This window comes from Macrobrachium nipponense, chromosome 18 (genome assembly GCF_015104395.2).
Source record: "Macrobrachium nipponense isolate FS-2020 chromosome 18, ASM1510439v2, whole genome shotgun sequence".
Classification (NCBI taxonomy): Eukaryota; Metazoa; Arthropoda; class Malacostraca; order Decapoda; family Palaemonidae; genus Macrobrachium; species Macrobrachium nipponense.
In genome coordinates this window covers 18,311,526-18,334,130 of record NC_087211.1, presented here as the reverse complement: position 1 = coordinate 18,334,130, position 22,605 = coordinate 18,311,526, and the positions used below count along the sequence as shown (strand labels likewise).

General features: G+C 39.2%; 1 protein-coding gene across 8 annotated transcripts in view; it reads left to right on the top strand.

The window, feature by feature from the left end:
- LOC135196902 (longitudinals lacking protein, isoforms H/M/V-like) overlaps positions 1-22,103 on the top strand; it is a 49,618-nt gene extending 27,515 nt beyond the window's left edge. For 6 of the 8 annotated variants that reach the window (XM_064223705.1, XM_064223708.1, XM_064223710.1 and 3 more), the window contains 6 exons: positions 3,780-3,851; positions 4,754-4,933; positions 6,627-6,680; positions 16,603-16,786; positions 17,267-17,340; positions 20,356-22,103. In XM_064223705.1, coding sequence (XP_064079775.1) covers positions 3,780-3,851; positions 4,754-4,933; positions 6,627-6,680; positions 16,603-16,786; positions 17,267-17,292 — 516 coding nt within the window. In that variant the 3' untranslated portion in view covers positions 17,293-17,340; positions 20,356-22,103. The remainder of the gene's footprint in view (positions 1-3,779; positions 3,852-4,753; positions 4,934-6,626; positions 6,681-16,602; positions 16,787-17,266; positions 17,341-20,355) is intronic. The other 2 variants (XM_064223712.1, XM_064223711.1) reach the window with 2 other exon arrangements.
- The last annotated feature ends 502 nt before the right edge of the window (positions 22,104-22,605 follow it).

The window sequence follows — 22,605 nt, the reverse complement described above, 5'->3', positions numbered from 1 at the left end:
GGTTGTACGCCAAATGAATATCTCCGTGATACGTTTCAGAATGCCCCAAACATTTGCTCTTTTGCCGTTTCCTCCATGACAGGGTTGTTATCACATAGAGTTCTGTTGTTTACCGTTGCCCCAGTAGCTGGGCTTGCTGCCTACATATCCTTATACAGTGTATGCCATAACATTGTAAAGAATTGCAGTTATCTTTCTTCTTTTTAATGTTTAATTTTTGTTTTTATTTGTATTTTTGGATAATATCATTGTGAGATTATGTGTATCACATCATGGATTTATGGATTATAAAATTAAAGAGGTGAAGGATATTTTATATCAGCAAGTCACTTGTCTGGGTTTTGAATGTGTCAGACAGTCACTTGTCTGAGTCATTTAATTTTTTATTTGTTTTTGCTTTCATATACAACTTGTGAGTTGTTGTGAATTACGAAGGAATAGACTAAGAGACATGGTTTTTATAGGCAGGATAAGAATAACAGATTCCAAAGACTAAGGTACCCAGGACATGTTAAGAGAAAGGATTATGAACAGATAGTCAGAGTGGCGATAGATTTGTAAGCAGCAAGATGAATGCTTATACAAAGACCAGGGAAACTTTGGGAAGAGGGTATCAAAATGTAGATCTGATGTGAGTTCTGGTGGAAAGGTCACATGACAGAAGACAGTGAAGGGACCCTATAAAGAGAAGAGTTCCGATGGTGCTATGTAATATGCAGTAGACCAAAGTGAATTAGGGTATATTTTCTTTTGTAGCTAACTAGAAGAAATGCAATGCTGTAGCTGTGCAGTAATCAGAAAAGCTCTGAAATAAGTACAGTATTCTTCATTATTGCATGTGCTTACTCTCAAAGCGACAAAACTGAACTACTATTAGAATGCCAAGTTTTCATTTTGTGTGAAGTTGTTTCACTGTGGAAAATTGAAATTAAAGTGTTAAGCTCTTAGTCTGAAGTTTGGAACCATTGAAATTGGGAAAGATATCATGGCAAACATTTTCCTTGTTGTTAGAATCTTAATCTAGTTTACTTCCAAGGTTCAGAGGTTACTAATGAGTGCAGTAGAGGCCTGATGTATATACAAACAACAATCAGCACCCAACTCACCTCTGCACTCTGGGGCATGAGGGAGCAAAGCAGTGACTGCATATGTCACAGTACATAGACCTATACACTAAACCTTGCTTTCCTTAGCCAAGATACAGTAAATCTGTGTACCATTAACAGTATATACATATCATGTCCTGAGTTGGGGACCCATGAAGTGGTGGTCCCCAGTAATCTCACTGAGCTACCACAACACTGGAAGTGATGCATTATTTGTCTTTGCCTAATGGGATTTTATTTTGAATAATTGTTGAGTATATTGGTAACAGAAAGTTTTGTATTTATTCCAAGTATGTCAAAAGCTGAGATTTCATTTTCTGAAGTGTATTGGGGTTGGCCTTAGTAAAGGACCATTCTATTTAGAATATGGTGGTTATTTGGATTCACAGGAAGGAATTGGTTTTTGAAACCATTTGGAAAGTCAAACCATCTTCAAGTGTTACTTGTAGTTTTAAAAGGAACTTTGATTATTGGTAGCAAATTGTTTGATTCTGCACTGTTATTTAGTTGCCTCTAGTTTGAATTTAATGTCAATGATATATTCATGCCCAGGTGCTGATTATGGTTTTTGTCATAGTTGCATGAGAAAAGTGGATTCTCTTGTACAGGAGCACCTGTACTCTTAGTAGTGTAGACTGGGAAGTCTTACTTGGATTGTCACTTTATAGGCGTGTGACTCCTGGAAACAGTACCTGATGGCATTATTACGTACCTCTTTCCATTCTTATTGCAGATATAGTACCCATATATTGTTACTAGCAGCTTAGGCTTATAAAGATGCATTGCTACAAACAGCTTGAGTTGTTCTTGAACTTACAAGTCATCTTTTCCTTTCTGGTACTTTACATGTGTTTGTTTATAAAATGGAAATTGAGTAAAATTTGCAAACAATAAGGGAAAGTAAAGATTGGTAGTTATGTTGGATTGTGTGGTCAATAACCAACACATACCAATCATTAAGTTTATTTCAGGAGTATCATTGTAAACTTTTTTTTTCTTTTTTTTTTTTTTTTTTTTTTTTTTTTTTTTCTTTTTTTTTTTTTTTTTTTTTTTCTTTTTTTTTTATCATGAGCATTGCCCTTCACTGGGGGTTAGATTTTTGAAAGATCTCAACTTTTTTTTCTTTTTTTTATTATTATTATTATTATTATTATTATTATTATTATTATTATTATTATTATTTCCTGTTAAGATTAGGTCTTCATCTAGGCCTCTTATTCTATGATGTGTTGCACATAACAATAGGTCTTAGTCCTCCTTCCACTTCTGCTTTCTGACCAAGTATTCTTGATTCCTCCTCATTCGTGATCAGGCCATCTCAGCCATTTTTCCAGCCTCATGATAGAGGATCTCTGCACCAAATCTTCATTTGTATTACCTTCCCACCAAATTACATTCCTGCATTTAAACATTCTGTGGTCACAGCTTTTCAAGATTTCTATTTTCCTTGTCAGCACACTTCTGTTGCACAGGATAGTAGTGTTCTTATACACCTTTGCTCTTGCTTTTAACATTATTAGTAAACCATATTTTGAGACTAGCCAATAACACTCGGTAAAAATTGCAAGGTTCTGTTCAAATCCCATGAGGATATTTGTGAGAATCTTCAGCTTTTAAAGATTTTGGATTTCTGATGTTGTGATAAGGTTAAACTTTTAAAAATTAAAGAAGACTCGTAGCCTCCACAACAGTATTTAGTAAAGTTAGAATTTACTTCTAGTGTTCAGGGGTAACCAAGTATGTTAATATATTTTAGTTCAGGGAAATTTGTGCATTTTTCTGCATTTTTGGATAAGTATACATTGCAATGCATTTCAGTATATGAGTTTGCTTGGTAGGTATATGCTGCAATTTTTGTTAAACCATCCCTATTACATGGGATCTGTATGCTCGTTTGTCACGTGTGACTCAAAAACTTTTGGTCATTAAAAAGCAGCACAAATACGAGAAGGCATAAAAAGGCTGTTGTATATTATTTTCAATGTAGGAGGTCCAATTCTTGATCGCATGAAAACTGAACTTAACTTAAAATGTTACAGCTTAATGGTAGCTACTTCACTTCATTTTTGCAAGAGAATAGATAAAATTTACAGTAAGATACTACCTATGTCTACAGGTAGTGTTTCTAAAAGGTTTTTCAGAAGAGGAAAAGTAAATTGAAGTGAAAATTGAGTGGGTGAAGTAGTAACAGGTTGATATATGTACTTATACTTTTTTGCAAGAGCACCAAAAGAGGTATGTTAATTCAGTCAAGTGAAAGTCATTTTTAATGGTTAACGCATCAGGGGTTTGATGTTCGTGAGTTTGTTAGTGTAGCTGAGGATCTACTTGAATTTAGCCAGCTGTTTTTATATACTGTATACTTAATCACAATTGCATCCTTTTTGTTTAATTTGTGCTATGATCTTTTAACCTTATAATATTTTGTGTAATGCATCTTTAGTCCTATATACCTTGAATTTGAATTTGATTTAAGTACTTTCTTGAAGTGTTGGTGTGACAGGACTCCTGGTGCATTATGTTTTGCCAATTATTTATAGTTTTGATACTACAGTTGCACATTGGCTTGTTTGGTTGTTATTTTCTGTAGCTTCCATGCAAATGCAGTGGGCTGCCTTTTATTTTTATCTATGACTTTATTTTATCCCCCATTTATTTGTTGTTATTGAACAGGTGGTTGAAGGGTTGGATCCAGTGGAACAACAGCTTGCACAGATGGAAGGCCAAGTACTTTCTCACAATCAGGTTAGTGGTCACAGTGGGTCTGGCTGATCAGAAGTGTCTAGATACTGTTGGTCTGAATGTTGGTTTGGGTTGGGGATGTTGTGCAGTCTGAGGTCTCTCTTTTTGAGCTATGGATTTGACATTTTATTTTTTACTTATATATTTTGTAAAGTCATGGTTTGTGTTAATCACCGCTCATTATTATTTTATGGGTGTTATAGTCATGTTGATGTTAGGTTCATTCCCAATTCTTTGTGTTTGTATATAATTTTTTCTGCATAGCTTTTTATTTTATTTTTTTTCCTCCAAGATTATCTTTGCTCTGAAAGCTAGGTTTTTATGAATCTATAATTAAGGAGATTATACAGTCAAAATTTTAAGCATATTTTCAGTTGTTCAAGAAGTATCATATGTGTACAGTGTTCTTAAAAGTACGTATTATGTAATTGTGGTGAGAGGTTATACATATATCTGCTGTTTAGAGAAATACGTCTAGGTGTAGGTGGAAAAACTTTTGCTTTTCCCATAGAAGTTGAAGTTGTTTTGAGAGAAACATTGCTATGTTACATTTAGCAACCACTTTTCCACTCTGATCTGTGATTACAAGTTTCTGTTAGATACCTAATTGTATTGATTATATTTTATCTTTATGGTCTGTCTCTGGACTTGATTGCTTGATTTCTTAATTAGGATTTGGTGAGAGCCACCCTGCTCATGTAGGAACGGCATTCATGAACTGAGAAGCTCCATGTCTTTTTTTTTTTTTTTTTTTTTTTTTTTTCTTATTCATTTTTTTTTTTACCAAACTTTTGATATTATAGTGACCACTAACATTTCAGCATAATGTTTTCTTATGTAAAAGTATGTTTTGTTGGAGATATACCTATTGATAGAAATTTAGTGAACATTTGATCATTGTCCAGGTGATTGAAGGCTCGGGTCAGCAACAAACGACAGGTAATACTGGCCAGGCAGGGAGTGGTGCCAATGCTGGGGGTGATTCTGGGTCCCTAGACACCATGAGTGTGGTTGAATCTCTGGTGAAGCTTGGTGAGAAACAACCTACAGAGAATGAAAATGGATCTGGAGAGGAAGCTACAGAGGTACGTATGTCATTCCTTGAATTTTCAGCAACAGTTGGGAATTAAAGAGGTACACTATTTACTAATATATTCAGTTGGATGATTTTTTTTTTTTTTTTTTTTTTTTTACTGAAATTCTGGATAGGGTATTGCTCTCATTACTTATATTGTTACAAGAGATGATTCTCCGAAACCATAGCAGCTCCTCAGCGGCGTGGTTGGTATGGTATTAGCGTCCCACCTCGGTGGTCGCGGGTTCGATTCTCGGCCATTCCATTGAGGAGTGAGAGATGTGTATTTCTGGTGATAGAAGTTCACTCTCGTCGTGGTTCGGAAGTCACGTCAAGTCGTTGGTCCCGTTGCTGAATAACCACTGGTTCCATGCAACGTAAAAGCATCATACAAACAAACAAAACAAATAAACAAACGAAACCACAGCAGGCCCTTGGTTTTTGTGATGGATTTCACATAGTCATTCGAATTTCAAAACGTTATTTTTGAAGTTTGAAGGAAGCAAAAATATAGTCTTTAGTATTATAAATAATTTAATTGCAATAGCATTTTTAATCAGACTAAACATGGTTTGCTCCTGTGGCAAAAATTTTGACCTACCCTCCATGCAGTTTTGACCAGTCTCAGTCACAACTTCCCACCATTTTGTTTTGTTATCCCACCATTTTGTTTTGTTATACCAGACCTGGAAGCTTGAAATATATATGCTGTAATGCATCTCTGGGATGGCAAGGAAGTTGTGTCACCAACCATTTGCTACAATTAGGCAAGGTAACATAAAAGACCTTGAATTCCTAAGGTTTCTATGTCCCTGGAGTCCGCTCTGTGGTTAGTGTTTGCAAATCTTTTGATACTTCTGACACTCTCCCTAGAAGGCTCCTAAACTGGTGCAGCAGTACACTTTTGCAGGTTCCACAGAAATCAAGAAATGTTGAACCTTGACATCTAGAAGTTACTTGGCTGATCATCTGAAGCAAAGGCTATCTTCAAGCTATAGAAATGCTTTATCTCCTTTTCTGAGCAGTTTGGAGGCTTTTCTGCATTTAGTGCAGAGATAAGACCATTGATTCAGTTATTCCTATTATTCCAAAGATAGCTGAATTTTGAGAAAATCAGGATAGTTGTCAGTTTTGGCCACAAAAGGTTATTGGCAAACATTTGTTCCAGTCTCCGCTGCTTTGTCCTCAGTTAAATTGAGATTTGATTTTATGGAAGTTTCTGCCTTCCAGTCCTGGTGTGGCGATTTGTCACAACTCATAGATCAGATCACTTGAATAAATAATGGGAATTAAGACTGCTTGGGACTGGAATCTGCCCACATGCATACCAGCCAGCTGACTGCCTTTGTCCTTCTGAGGGATTGGAGTAGAGCAGGAGACGATTCATATCACATTAAAATGCTATTTATAATTAGTGAAAGAGAGATTGGTCAACAATTATACTTTTTTATGCAAATTTTATACTGGCTTGTGTTGAGTCTTATTTGCACATATTTTGAGTTCCTGTTTAACTTTTATTTATTGAAACAAGGACAGTGAAATGGTTTTTATTGTAAGAAAATTAGAAGCTGGTATTAGTTAAAACAATGTTTGGATACCTTCATCTGCAGAGCTGATCTTGACAACGATAGATCATGAGAGCAGTACAGCCAAGTCACTTTGATTCCGATTTGACACTTTCTAGCCTTTTGTCCTTGATTCAGGTTGGTGCTGATATGCCGAGCCTTGATGGAGATGGAACTGATGACGCAACAGAGGTAGTTCATTTTAAATGTAGTTGAGAAATAATTGGCTTTGTGTGGGAAATTTTTTCTTAGTTAAAGCCTTAAAATTTGTTGATTAAAACATATTATACGTCAGTATGTTTCATGTGCATGACTTTTACTTGATTCTAATTCTGATGTTTGGTAATGTCTTTTAAGGAAATTAAAGGGATTGTGTTACCAGGTGTGCATGCAGGTAAATTCTCATTCTTGTTAAATTGAAATGCAGCTTTGTCGTTTCAATGGTCAAGATGATAATGACAAGGAACTGTTATGTGACTGGGTATATGTGGTGCTTTGCCAGACAAGGAGTGTAGCAATACTGCATACATTTTACTGACTTGAATAAACTAGTCCTTGTCATATATTGCATAAATAATGCTTGAAATTTTGATTTTAATGTGATTTCAAGTATTTATTGCATTTGGTATTTTTTATAGCCTGGCAATTTCCCATTCTAATTTCAAAACTTGAGTGGTGGGTATAAGCAAAAAGAAATTGTCTCCAAAATGTGTCATGTGTGGGTATTGCAAAAGCTTGGAATACTGTTAAGAGGTTTTTTGTGTTGGGTTGACTGTGCTGTAAAGCTGTTTTGTACAAAATGTTAATTTTGATTACAAACAGTAATTAGGACTAGTAGAGTACCTCACTTCCTGAAGCTCCCTCTTGTATCATTGAACAAAAACTTTTGTAATGACTCGTTTGTTTGTCTAAAATTTACAGTAATAGGAAACTGATAGTCTTTGGAGAATGAAGACAGTAAGGGAAAAGCATTTGATTGTTAGACTTATCTTCATTCAGTATGTAGTAAATATGATATTGTAATGATACAATTAAGTTTGTTCATACTTACCTGGCAGATATATATATAGCTGTATTTTTCCGAATCCGACAGAAATTTAAACACTTACGACACACGCAGTGGGAGTCAGGTGGTTAGTACCCATTCCCGCCGCTGGGAGGCGGGTATCAGGAATCATTCCCATTTTCTATTCATAATTTTTATTTCCACTGTCTCCTGAGGGGAGGTGGGTGGGTACTTGATTATATATATCTGCCAGGTAAGTATGAACAAACTTAATTGTATCATTACAATATCATTTTGTTCATGAAACTTACCTGTCAGATATATATATAGCTGAATCCCACCTTTGGTGGTGGGAGTAGACAGAATAGAAGATTTTAGGAAACATATATATGCAGATAAGTTGATATCTTGATTCCTTACCTGTTAGCCATAGCTGACTTCGTGGTTACTGCCGCATAAGTCTGCTTGTGCTACTAGAGTTGCCAGCAAGGTAGAGACCTATAAAGCTGGTGCACTCCAGATGATCTGTCAACAGGGCGAGACCACGACGTGACTAGACCATTGACCATACAAATGAGGGGCAACGAAGTAAAACCAAACCACCTGGCGTAGCCTACCAAAAGTATCCCACATAGACTAAGCTAATGGAAGGGAGATCCGCCGCAGGCGGTCAACCCCACAACCATAACACAAGTTAAAAACTCCCCTAAACCATTAAAGGATAGGATGAGCGCTACCTCCTGCCCCCAAAACAGTGTCTGCAGCGACGTATGGTCCGAGCGAGTAACAATTTTCGTATGTTGCTTTCACCTCCCGCAGGTAGTGTGAAGCGAACACCGAATTGCTTCGCCAATAAGTGGCGCCCAAAATATCTTTGATTGCCATATTTTTGTGAAAAGCCACCGAAGTAGCAATAGCCCCTCAACTCGTGGGCTTTCACTTTCAGAAGCTCCATGTCACTTTCACTACACTTTTCATGGGCTTCCTTAACCGTACTTCTTAAGAAGAACGCCAGTGCATTCTTCGACATCGGAAGATCTGGTTTTCTCACAGAACACCAAGAATTCTCCGAAGAACCTCTGCATGCTCTGGTTCTCTGCAAATAAAACTTGAGAGCCCTGACAGGACACAGGACTCTCTCAGCTTCAGGTCCCACTAGCTCCGACAACCCTTTGATCTCGAACGTCCTCGGCCAAGGGTTGGAAGGGTTCTCGTTCTTGCTAAGAACGTAAGGAACTTCTTAATTTTTGGAACAAACTGCACTATGATCCTTGAAACCCAAATATGCTTGCTTATGACTTGAAATTTCCTCAATCCCTCTTTCGCCTTCGTCCGCCAGAGCGGTTAGGAAAAGATGGTCTTCTTAGTAAGATTCCTAAGCGAGGCTAAATGGAGCGGTTCAAATTGACTCGACATGAGAAACTTCAGTACCACGTCTAAGTTCCACGATGGTACTTTAGGTTGGAGAACTTTCACAGTCTCAAATGATCTAATGAGATCATGAATGTCTCTATCATTTGCTAAGTCGAGTCCTCTATGTCTGAAGACCACAGAAAGCACGCTTCTGTAGCCTTTAATCGTGGGAACGGCTAGTTTCGCTTCTTTCCTAAGGTGAAGAAGGAAATCTGCTATCTGGCTCACAGAGGTTGAGGTGGAGGAAATGCCCTTCCTTCTGCACCAACTTCTAAAGACAGCCCACTTTGATTGGTAAACTGCGATTGAGGAGGGCCTCCTTGCGGTGGCAATCGCCGTTGCCACAGGTCTTGAAAAACCCCTCGCTCTGGCCAACTTCTTGATAGTCTGAACGCAGTCAGACTCAGAGCGGGGAGGTTTTTGTGGTACCTCTCGAAGTGGGGCTGTCTGAGTAGATCTTTTCCTTAGGGGCAGAGTCCTTGAAAAGTCTACTAGGAAGGACATCACCTCCGTGAACCAGTCGACCGCTGGCCAGAAGGGGGCGATGAGGGTCATTCTCGCTCCTTCTGATGCAGCGAACTTCCTCATTACTTCCCGAGGATTTTGATTGGGGGACCAGGATTGGAAAGAAGAATGGCCTCGGTGCCAACGACAAATAAACTTAAAAATATAAAAAACTGAAGTCTATGCATGGAGAACATCCTCACAGAGAAGAGAGTGAGTTCCCCCCTGTTTCCTGAGGTATGCCAAGGCTGTGGTGTTGTCCGAGTTTATCTGAACCACTTTGTTGGAGACTTCCTCTTCGAAGAACCTTAGAGCAAGGTAAACCGCTGAAAGTTCTTTTAGATTGATGTGCCAGGACACCTGTTCCCCTCTCCAGGTGCCTGACACTTCTCTCCCTCCCTAGTGTTGCTCCCCAACCCGTGGAGGACGCGTCGGAGAACAACACTAGGTCGGGGTTCCGAAGCTTGAGCGAAAGTCCTTCCGCAAGCTTCTTTGGATCCAACCACCATTTGAGGTGCTTTTTTCACTTCTTCCGTCAAAAACAAGACCTCTTCTAGATCCTGTTTGCGTGACCAATTGCTTGAGAGGAAGAACTGAAGTGGTCGGAGGTGCAACCTTCCCAGAGAAACAAACTTCTCCAGTGAGGAAATGGTCCCCAGCAGACTCATCCATTCCCTCACCGAGCATGTTTCCTTCCCTAGAAAGGCCGACACTTTGTCCAGGCATTGAAGTTGTCGCCCCTGGGACGGAAAAGCCCGAAAAGCCACTGAGTCCATCTGAATCCCCAGATAGACTAAGGATTGAGAAGGAGTCAGATGCGACTTTTCGAGATTCACCAGAAGTCCCAGGGACCTCGCTAACGACAGAGTCGTGTGAAGGTCCTTCAGACACCGGTCTTGTGATGAGGCTCGAATAAGCCAGTCGTCTAGGTAGAGAGAGATCCTTATTTCCGCAAGATGGAGCCACCTCGCAACGTTCTTCATAAGAAACGGTGAACACCATCGGCGCCGCTGAGACCGAAGCAGAGTGCCCCTGAATTGGAAAATCTTCCTTTCAGACAAACCGCAGGTATTTCCTTGATCGGGGATGGATGGGGACGTGAAAGTATGCGTCCTGAAGGTCTAAAGAGACCATCCAATCCCCCGGTCTTAAAGCTGCAAGCACGGATTGAGGTGTCTCCATCTTGAACTTCTGCTGGTTAAACGAAGCGATTTAGACTGCTGACATCCAGAAACGGGGCGCCACCCCCTGACTGCTTCGGCACTAGGAACAGACGGTTGTAAAACCCCGGAGAACTCCAGTCGAAGACCTGTTCCACGCCTGCTTCTCGATCATTTGATCTAGTAGATCGTGAAGCACTTTCTGCTTTTCTCCCTCGATACGACGGAGACAAATCCTTTGGTGTCGAAGACAGCGGGGGTAACATCAGGAAAGGAATTCTGTACCCCTTCTTGACGATGTCCAGAGACCAACGCGCTCGGCACCTCTCTCTTTTCCCAAGCTTTCGCGAAATGTAGAAGCCTGGCTCCTACCGGTGTCTGAAGGACTTCCCTCTCTTCTTGCTCTTGGAAGGAGCGGGGAGTCTTGCCTCTGAAAGAGCCTCTTCCTCGAGGGGCTGGCTTCGAGGAAGAAGCGGATCGAAAGGGCTTCGATTTCTTCAAAGCAGAGACCCAGAAGACGAAGAAGTAGTAGGCTTCCTAGAAGACTGTGCCAGAAGGTCTTGGGTTGCTTTCTCCTGGAGACTGGCAGCTATGTCCTTTACCATAGACTGGGGGAAGAGATGTTCTGAGAAAGGAGCGAAAAGAAGATCCGCTTTTTGCGCTGGTGAGACCGACTTTGCAGTAAAATTGCAAAAAAGTGCTCTTTTCTTAAGCAGTCCCGTGCTGAAATGAGCAGCCAATTCCTCAGAACCATCCCTGACGGCCTTGTCCATGCAAGACAATACACTGGACAGCTCCCCCAGACTGATGGAATCAGAACTCCTGGACCTGGCATCCAATACTCCCAGGCACAGTCAAGAAAATTAAAGACCTCTAGTGTCCTGAAGAGGCCTTTAAGGTGAAAGTCTAACTCACTAGTGCGTCCAAGAGACCTTCGAGGAAGACAGAAAAGATCTTCTGGCGGCGTCTACAATACTACCAAAGTCTCCTTGAGCTGAGGCTGGAAGCTTAACTCCGACGTTTTCTCCCGTCTCATACCACATACCAGCTTTGCCACCGAGTCTTGAAGGTGGTAAAGCGAAAGAAGTCTTGCCTGAAGCTTTCCTCTTTTCCATCCAATCATGGACCTTTCTAAAAGCTTGCTTCGTAGAAAGCGACTTCTTCATTCTCACAAAGCCCGAGATCTTAGTAGCTTTGGATGACGAAAACTGAGAGGGAGGAGTACGTGGAGCTTCAGGTTGGAAAGTGTCTGCAAAGGACTGACTGTAGCAAACGAGTCAAAACCTTGTAGTCCGTCGAAACTGGAGCCAACTGCGGTTTCTTCGTCCACTTCGACGAAAGCGTCACTAATTTCCTCTTCAGACACTGGAGAAGTCGGAGGAAGTAAAGAAGAGTCACGAGCTTTCTCAAAGAGAAAGAGCGGCGAACAGGAAGAGTTCCCGCCCTCCGCTTGCGCTTGCGGAAGTGGAAAACTGACGTCGTAGGCGTGCGCTTGGCGTCCGAAGCCAATTCTACTGGCGCCGACTGAAGCGCGCTCAAACGCCACAGGTGTACACCTGGCGTCCGCGGGTGCGCGCTGAGCGTCCCACTGGTTGCGCGACCGAGCGTCCACTGGTGCGCGCCGAGCGTCCACTAAAACCTCGCTGAGCGTCCACTGGCGCTCGCGAAACTTGCACCGAGTCACGCTCGGCGTCCACTAAAGCGCGTTTGACTTTCACAGAAGCGCGCTCGGCATCTAAAGAAACGCGCTTCTTATCCACAAGTTTCGTAGCAGCGAAAACAACCGCATTTCACGAGAGCGAGAAACGAATTTCTCGCCTCCTCTAGAAAGTTGCTGGGGTTGGGAGCAGAACGAACTCTAGAGGGAGACTCAAAACGGAGAGAGAGACGAGCGAGGAGAGGGCGAGAGGGGAGAACGCCTCGACCTCTTCACAGTGAAGATTGTCATCATTCTTACGGCGGACGTGGAACAGTCTCTCTCGAAGAAAAAACATCTCGAAGTTGCTGCTGAAGAGACTGGAGAATCTGCTTGTAGGTGAAGCCTCCTTTTCTGGGGAGGGGCTGATCCTGTGAGCAGGCGAGTGGCGAGGGGACGCCATTCTTGCTACTCCCAGGAACCGCCACTTCACGCACCTTAGAGCGACTGCGGCGCTCGAAAGAAACATCTAGGAAAGACTCCGCCTCCGAATAATCCTTACGCTTCTTCTGCGGAGGAAAAGCAGCAAAACAAAGCACTATCAGGCGACGAGCAAAGTTCCGGAGAACAACTTGGACGTGAAGCGTCCCGAACGCGAGCGTCCTTTTCAGCGGACGTGATGCGGTATGAGAGCTCCACCCCTTGCGCGGGGAGGAAGCTTCAGAAGAAGAAAAAGCACTCCTTGAGAAGACGTGCACGCGCACGCTCCTTGGCAGTCTGGGTAGGTTCGTCAGAAGCTGCCGAAGGCACGCCAGATCGGTGGGGGTTCCTCGTAACCCTCCTTCGACTTTCGACATGCTCTCTCCCCGTAATCTGGGAGTCAAGCAGAGGTCTAGGTCTAGAGGCGGAATGAGGCCGATCTGACGCACCCTCCACTACACAAGGGGCACTTTTCACTGCACTTCTCTTCACTTTTGCTCTCCAGAGCTAACACTTTTGATTCTAAGTTACGAATCGATTCAAGAATTAGCGATAATGTATTACCTTCTACCGACACTGTTTCAGGGGCCGGAGGCAACACTACAGGGGTTAGGAGCATAATCTACAGAAGGAGGGTTAGCAGGAGAATAATTTAAATCTTGCCTACCTGAAACAACTCCCCTGGAGGAAGACCTCCTTAACCTATCTCGCTCAAGTTTCTTAAGATAGGTTTCATACGCCTTCCATTCCGACTCTGTTAATGCTTTCACACTCCTTACAACGACTTCAAACGTACATTCATTCCCCCTGCAAACTTTACAAAACAGAATGTGGGTCTACTGAGCTTCAGTAGCTACCTCTACATTCGGACATAGAACAAAATCTAGCGCTAGCAGAACTAGACCCTGACATCTTGATCAAAGAAAAATCAATACCAAATTCAAATCAATCCAAAGTCAACGTGTGCCAAGCCACCGATCCAATTCAGATACCAAAGAAAAACCAAAAGGGATACTCAAGTAGCTAGTAAGTTTCCAAAATCTTGGGACGGAGGTTGCTGCAAACAGGTGTTTTTCAGCACCGGCGACAGAAAAATTATGAATAGAAAATGGGAATGATTCCTGATACCCGCCTCCCAGCGGCGGGAATGGGTACTAACCACCTGACTCCCACTGCGTGTGTCGTAAGTGTTTAAATTTCTGTCGGATTCGGAAAAATACAGCTATATATATATCTGACAGGTAAGTTTCATGAACAAAAGCTGTCTTTTCATTCAGTATGTACCAAATAGCTCTTCACTTTGTTCGGTAATATGGAAAGTAGGAAGATGATGAGAAAAAAGAATAAGCATATGATTTTATATATGCATTTACGTATATGATCCTTGATATATAGTGAGTAACTGCACTCCTTTCCTCTGTGTAGTGTACTTTCTGCTTGAATTCCCATGTGGTCTAGGTCTAGATCTGTTTCTTTATCAGAATATTGTGGGCATTACTAGAGGTCTTCCAGCTACTAAAATCACTGTGCAACCAAACTGTCTTGTCTTCAAGGTTTCTTTATTTCCGAGCCAATGTACACTCCATGTCTTCCCAATTTCCATATGTATTTAACATGATCTTCCCACCCATCTTTGGCCATCACCTGTATCATTCTATTGTTACACCTTTTCAGAAATTTCATTTTTTGTGTTGGTGTCATGTCTTTGTTACTTGTAGTAGTACATGCACCATCCAGGCTATTGTTACTACTATTCTCACTGCCTTGTCAGTGTTGCCCCCCCAAAGCAGAACACATTTCATCTCTGCTACCACAACATGGTACTTCTTCCTCTCTTCTTCATTAGCTCTTTTTTTCTTGGTCATCGAAAATATCACTCCATGTATTTTGTAATTGTAACACCTTAAAGCATCATATGTTACATAAGGTACAAAGTTCTGTTTTCTCCGTACAACTTTACCAGTGTCAGCATGTTCACTTTATACAGACTTCTCTAGACACTAGTAAGTTGTGTTTTGCTAAAGCTAATTTTTTGTCCTCCATTCTACTCTTCCATCTTTGCAAATATTCCTGTAACCTCTTGATACTGTAATTTTAGTATTACACTTAATCTCCTGAACAACTTATATGCATTAAATGTGTGTCACCTCCAGGTTTCTTATATTTTAACTTTATAGTTTGATGTTTTTAAGGTAGGAAGTTGCCAAAAAGTGGCTGTTGGTAAAGTAAGAAGAAAAAATGCTGGGTAATAGATCTCAAATTTTCAAGGAGTTTTACTTGTGTAATGCAGATGTTTGATATGTAGAATATGGTTTTTATTGGCACTGTAGAATTAATAGTCATTAATTCCTTTACTAGTTAGGTCTGTGATGAGCTGAATTTGACATTTCTTGAATTCCTGAACTTACGTAGTGGTTTTGACATTCTTGTATTCCTGTGATAAACTTTACAAAGCTCAGTACCAAGTCTGTAATCCTCATTTACGAATGTAGAACCATTGCCTTTAACAAGTCTTTTTCTAGTTAAACTTTAACTAATGACACTTGATTTTAATTACTACTTCTTGTCAGTTTCCCCAGTGCACAAAACCAAACTGGTAGCTATACATTTGGTTTTTTCAGCCTTTCTTCCAGTCCTCAAATCTCTTAGCGTTTTAACTGAAAGTCTCTCTCTCTCTCTCTCTCTCTCTCTCTCTCTCTCTCTCTCTCTCTCTCTCTCTCTCTCTCTCTCTCTTTTTTTCTTCTTTGTCTTAAATTTAATTCCTTAGTTAGATGTCTGTGTGAGACTAATCTCCCATGCTTTTGTAATTCTGAAACAGAATCAGGCTCCAGCTGAAAAGTATTTCAAGTACAAAAGAAAGTAAAAATGAGATGAATGAAAATCTTGTGTGTTCTTACTCTATAAAAACTAATTTTATCATTTTTCTAGATCACCAGAAAATCTTTGAAGTGTAATTCAAATGAGTAGAGTCTGCGTTTACTCTAAGCAGTTCACAGCATATGTGGATATAACACCGACGAGACCACCATAATCACTTGATCAAGTTATGTGGCTTCTCTTCCTTCTTTTTTCCTTTATTTGAACCTCTTGCATTTGGGTTTGTTCCTGTGAGGAGTGATAATAGAGATTGGGTTTGATCTGTTTATGCTCATGTGAGAATCATCATTTTCTGCCATGCTGCTTGAACAAGTTTTTTCCGGAAAACATTCAGATCACTTGAGGGGCCATAAATGACTTATGGAACACTCACATTTCATCTCGGGGATATGAGGAAAGATAGTTGCGGGGGACGGTACTACATCTCCCATCCCAGTACGTCTTGTATATATTTTCCCATAGATATATTCAGGTGGTTGCTGGTTTCAGTTCTTGTCTTTTATGATATTGTGTCAACTTTAATTTGAATTTTACAAAAAGTACAATAATATATTAGAACATGTATAACACGCCAAAATTAGCAGGCACTTTTTTTTACTGTAGTCTTGTAAAAGAGGTCCCATACACAGTAGGTAATATTAATTTTCAGCTTCCTGTGGAAGGTACAGAAAATTATTATTTTTTTTTTTTCCCCTCTTAAAAACCATATTGGGGAGAATAGTTTAATCCTCAGAACTCAAGATAGGACCATAAACTTGGGTGCTTGATGTAACAAAGTTATTGATATTGCATAGACATTTAGCTTTGCATTCTCATCATTTCAGATGGACAAATTGATCCATTGGTAAAGAGTTGTCATGAATGTTAATACTTTTTTTTTTTTTTTTTTTTTTACTCAACTCTCCGACTTTAGAAAAGCCTAGTTAGACCCAAGTTGCAGTGGGGAAAAAGGCGGTAATCAGAACAGCTGCACTGAGTTTCGTATGGTTTGGTCTAGTGTTTGAGTTATCCTCTTTTTAATGTCCTCATACTGTTTAGGTTGGTGCATCAATGCCTTGTATAGGAGAAGAAGATGAAACGGGGGCTGGAGAAGGGGAAGAGGAAATGGAGACTGATGTAGCCACTGAAGAAGATACTGGCAAACGAAGGAGACAACCCACCCAGAAGATGATAGAAGCCATGGGTATGCTGAAGAGAAAAATTCCAGAATCTCCAACACAAGGTATGTACTTAAGGGTGCTGCTTATTTTCATTTATTTAGTACTTTATTGATTGGGGAATCAGGGCTAAAATGATGAGTTTCAAGTCTGCTCAGGCTTAAAGATTTGCCATATCTTTCTATGTTTAGATGTGAGATATTTTCACTGTCCTTAGTTTTTTTTTAATGGCAATTTCAGTGATTTTTTGTAGGCTGTTACAAAGAATTGTATTAAAATTGTAATTCAGAGTCCTTTTAACTGAAGTATTAAGTTGCTATAAAAATCATTTCTAGTAACATAAGATGCAGTGACTAACGTTTTTCCAGTGAGAGCAATAGCTCTCTACTTTATAAAAAGGAATGTGTTAGGAGCAAGTCACAGATTATTTTAAGAGTATTCATGAAGCAGACCCTTACTTTTTTCATAGATACCTGCCTGTTTATTTTATGGCATTGAATTGCTACATTTTCATATTAGATTCTCAACGAAACAAACTTTTGCAGGTGGCAGAGGTAAAAAAATGAAATAATTAGACACTGGATCTTCACATTCTTCTTGATCGTTAGGATTACTTAAGGTGAGTGGTTGTTAGTCTCTCCCAACTTTTATCTGAATAGCAATATTGTCAATAGTTTTTTTCCTGTATTTTTGCAGTTGTAATTGATGCCATATTGGCTCTCTTCTTGAAGAAGATTGAATGTATCTTCTGAATGAAAGCAAAAAGAGGAAAGAATTACAGGTAGCCCCGGGTTACATCGAACTCTACTATGTTGTTCCAATCTTAAGGCGCTTGTCTTAATATATTCATTAAAAAAATTGGTCCCAGGTTACGGTGGATGTTTTGAAGTTGCGGTGTTTCAGTCTTGCAGCGACAAAAGACTGGGACTGGTTTCCAAGATTGTAGTTGACTGGACAGTGACCTACTCTGGGTCACTCACGCAGTGTAGCAATACCAAACGAAGACTGCTCCCATGGTTGCGTGTTCATCACTTTTTTTTTATTTTAATAACTTTTGAATACGGTGTTCCAACTTCTGTCATGCCTCAGGAATGGAACTCTTATCGCAAGTTGGAGGCTGCCTGTACCATGTTAGTTTAATGAAGTTATGGATTATGATATTTTTCCCTCAATGAAGGTAGAAGTAATAGATGTGATTGTTTAGAATATCAGTGTGATGAGCGTAATTTATCATATTTTCCGGCATCAGAGACGCATTTTTGTTTGCCTGAAAATATACCGTGCATCCTATAAGCCCTTGATGTACAGCTTCTGGAAAAGCATATTGAATATGAAAGTCATGGAACATTAAAATAAAACAAAATATATCAAAGATAAATGAACTGATTAAGCTACCATAATCAGTGTGTTTTAGCAGGCAAAGCTATGATATGTAGAGCAGTAAGACACTTGGTTGTGTACATCTGCCAACCATAATGAACCCTTCAGTTTATGTAGTGCAGTCTTGTTATTTATTTGTCTAATTTTTCATTTTTGTTTTTCAAAATTGGGTTGTATTGTAAAGGTTGGAGCGTTTCAAAGCCAGAAAATAAAATACTTTAATCAGATGTTCATCAGGAATGTGACTTATCATACGAAATAGGAATCAATAAAAATTCTTTCTCCCAGTTAAGTTTTTAAAGAAATTACAAGTTAAGTATTGTTTATCAAAACTTTAAAACCAATGGACTATTAATTATCAGCAAAATTTTGAAAGGAAGTTGTGTTGCAGATATACTTTTGTATATCTGTAACACTTAACTCAGTATATCAATACAAGAAATTTGTTAAATTTAGGAAGAATTAACTGAGCAAACACAGGACCACCCAGACATGCATCACATAAAAAAAAAATAGTTCATAAGTCTTATACAAAATTTCTTTAATGCATACAGGCCTGGTCTTGGGGTCAGGTAGTGATGTTCAGCTTCTAAGAGTATTTTATGTTAAGCTTTATTGGGTATTTAACCTCTCTACCTTTTATGAAATGAGGAATGTAAGGAAATTGAGAAGGTATGAGAAAAAGAGTTAAGAAATTGTAACTACTATGTAGCTGTATACAAAGTGTTACATGCATGAAAGATGGAAATTGTCAAGGACATATTAATGCATGCAGACCTGCAATTTGGACCAGGTATTGGGTTAAGTTTCTCCTTAAATTAAGTCCTGAGCCATTCCACCTCTTGCATGTATTGTTCCTGGTCAGCTTATACACAAACACACCCATGTTGATGGCTAACACTACCAGAATAAGTTACTTGTAGCTTTCAAAGTGCCTACTTTTGATACCCTAAAAAAATTTGACTAAAAAAAACAAAAACAAAGCATAATGAAAGTTTTGGAGTGATCAGACATCTAACCCTTTAGCAAGGAGCAATTTACTAACTTAAAATTTTTATTTGGTCACCTTTGCCTTTATGGTATAGACCTGAAATGAATGCCTGCACGCCCTGCTAAGTCTTCATCCATGCCATATTTCCATGGTTTCCTGGCCATTGCACAGTCTTCTGCTTGTTCCATATGTGTGTGTGTGGGGGGGGGCGGTTTGTACCTTCCATCTCACTGCATGTCCGAATCATATGCAGTCTTTGAGTGTCTTGATCTTTCCAGTCCCCTAACATCACATTTGTCTACCACTTCCTCATTTGACATGTTATCTTTCTAGTACACTGGCAGTATCATAACAATTTATAGACTAGTGCAAGTCTTGCATGAATTATAAGTGTTTTTCCAAGTTAATTCATTTTTATGTTCTAGTAGTTAAGCAGTATTATCACCACCTCTAAATAGTTTCTTTCCAAACCTCCCACCCTCCATCCATCCACCTGTAGTCCAGTGGACCCCCTTTCCTGAAGTAAGAGAAATTTTCTACCTCCAGGACTTGTGCTTCCACCACATCATAGTTCTACCTCTTTGTCTTCCTCATTTGCTCTTTGTAGATATTTCTTGATTTCTTCTCACCATCAACGTAACTGCTTTTATGACTACTTTCCTAATGTTGTATTGCATACTGCATTTACTCTTTGTGTCTCTCCTCAGCATCTACATGACCACTTTTATGAAAACTGTACGTTTGCTAATTTTGCATTACATACTGCATGTACTCTTGATATCTCTTTTCAGCATGTACATAGCCACTTTTTGACTGCTTTTCCTTTTCAGCTCACCTTAAGCTTTGTTTAGCTTTTGCAGATTTTCACTCTTACCTCCATGTCACTTCCTTATTTTCAGTCTTTTTCAAACCTGTTCCATTTGTTTTGCTGTTAACATTAGGTTATCTGCATGTAGCATGGGCCTCCATTTTCTAGTTCTCTGTAACTTCATTACTCTAATAAACAGTAAAATGCTCTTAGAAGCAAATTGGTGGTAGTCCATCAAAGACAGTCAGAATGTTCGCCAGTTTACAATTCAGTTGTTAAATTTGTGGAATAAAGCTTTCATACCAGGCCTATGAGAGTTGGGAATGTTCAGCGAGTGATTTGCGAAAACTATTATTAGTCTTAATATCTCGGTGGTCTTGTTAAGCTGCTTTAGAATATATTGGATTAGGGTTGTTGAATCTCGGTTTAATGTGTTGAACTTCTTTTGCTTTCAGACTTAGGGGAAATTCTACAGATGGCAGCAGTCGCATAAAATAGAGGAGATCTCGGACTTACTTTTTTTTTTTATTTAATTCCTTTATTTTTCACATTTGCTGCTCTACTTTAAAAGTGTTTGGGTAATTTGTTGAATTGATTATTTTTCTGTATAGTAGAATCCATTGTAAAATGTTTCCTGAGTCCTTTTGTGTACATAGTTATCATCTCTGTAGATTAAGGTCTTGTCAAGTTATTTTAGCGCTGTTGATGATGAACTTATTCACATAAATCCTACCTTGAGAGTCTAGTAATGTTGCAATTCCATATATGCTGTTTTTGTTGACAAGGTAGTGATTATTGCCAATATTCAATATCACAGTCACTCTCTCTTACTTGATTTAGTCAAGTTAGTTATACTACAGTACTCATCAGCTTTTGATACTTGACTTGTTAATCAAATTCAATTTTATAAATTGTCAGTGCTTCATTTGTGATGCAAGCTAAGAATTTTGTGTAGGCATCCAGTTTTGACTTGAAATTGACTAAATAATTTCTTGAGTGTAGTTTTAACAAAGGAAAAATGACTCCAATTATGATCTTGTTTTGGTAATAAAAAGTCTGTCTCTTTTGTTTTGTATATGAAGCAGTGTTTGAAGGGATACCATGTAATGTATGGATTTTAGTAAGTCATTGACTACTGATAGTGGTTGCTACCATTTCCAAGCTCATAGATTATTATTGTCTCTGTGTCTTGTAGGATAGGTTACAGTTCACTTTGTTTTTTAGTCATGTGGAAAGTACCTGTTTATATGTTACTGTTGCTATTTCATTCGGCATTGTAAAATACCATATTGAAAGTACCTTGCTTCTTTTCTAAGGTGTAGTAAACTTTTCATTGCCAGCAAAAACTTCCTCCTCTTTCTCTACCCAACATCATTGATTTTTTCCCAGGTTTCAACATTTATTTTGACCATCTCTAATTTGATGTTTTCTTGGCTTGCTCATTCATTTATTCGACTTGTGCATTCTCATTCGTATTTCGCTATCTATTGTAGCTGTGTTTGTAATCAGTGTACATAAGTCTAGTGGCTCTTTTGTAATAGTTATTAGCATATAGAACTATATAGGGATGTACACACACAGTTTATAACAAAGTTGGCCGGACATTGTTTCAGCTTCTAATACATTCATTTTGTGGGTTGAAAACAGATTTTAACATCAAAGGAAAATAAATTACAGTGATAGAATACTTCAGTCAAAGTTTTGCAAAAATAATTGAATTACGAGCAACACATACTACTTTGAATCATGGTCAACCGTGTTATAATTTCTGGGATTCTCTTCGTTTTTGATGTCAACTTGCTGCCGATGATGTGTAGTACAGTAATGAAAAGGTGGGAAATATTTAGAAGTGTACTTTTATATCCTTAAGTTCTAAATCCGTCTGTACCCACAGATCTGTTGCAGTTTAAAAGAACGGAAGGCCTAGTTGTCATGCCGATATGAAGACTATGATAAAGGCTGTAATAACTAATAATAACTGTACTTGTATGCTTAACTGTAAAACATTTATATCTTAGTGTACTGTTGACTGTACATGTTGGTGAAGTAGAGAAGAGCAAGAAGTACAGTGTTCTGTTGCTACTCTGGAAATTCATAAGTGATGTGTGCTTGGCTGAGTGAATGACCTTTTTTGCCCTCAGCCTGACCAAAGGAATACTGGAGGGTACGACTTGTAGTTTCAACGATTAAAAATAGTAAATACTGCTGCGTTTTATTTTTCCCTATTCATAGATCATTTTGTGGGAAGTTTACGATAGTAATTTTTGAGATTGCTCTCATTTCATCTTTGCCTCCAACGCCACATGGAGCGAAGGCCTCTGTAAAATTCTGCCTCATATCCTTCCTATGGCTAGAGATAAGTGGAGTATCTGTAGCCCCCTTTTTCATAGCTCTAATGTAAGTGGGTCAGGGCTTTCCAACCCTTCTGTTGCCCACAGGAGCCCAGTGAACGTTAGTGTATTACATATTCTCTCACAGGTTTGCAAAGGACATATCGAAGCCATCTCCATCTCCCTTTTATCATTATCTCATAGGTTGGCAAAGGACATGTTCAACCCGTTTCCATCTCGCTTTCACTATCATCTCTGCATATGGAACTTCTGTAATTACTTTATGTATTGTCACATAACCCTTGGAAAACACTGATATCTCAAAAATTGTGATGAATTGCACAGGTAATGAGAAAGGATGGTGAACACTTAGCC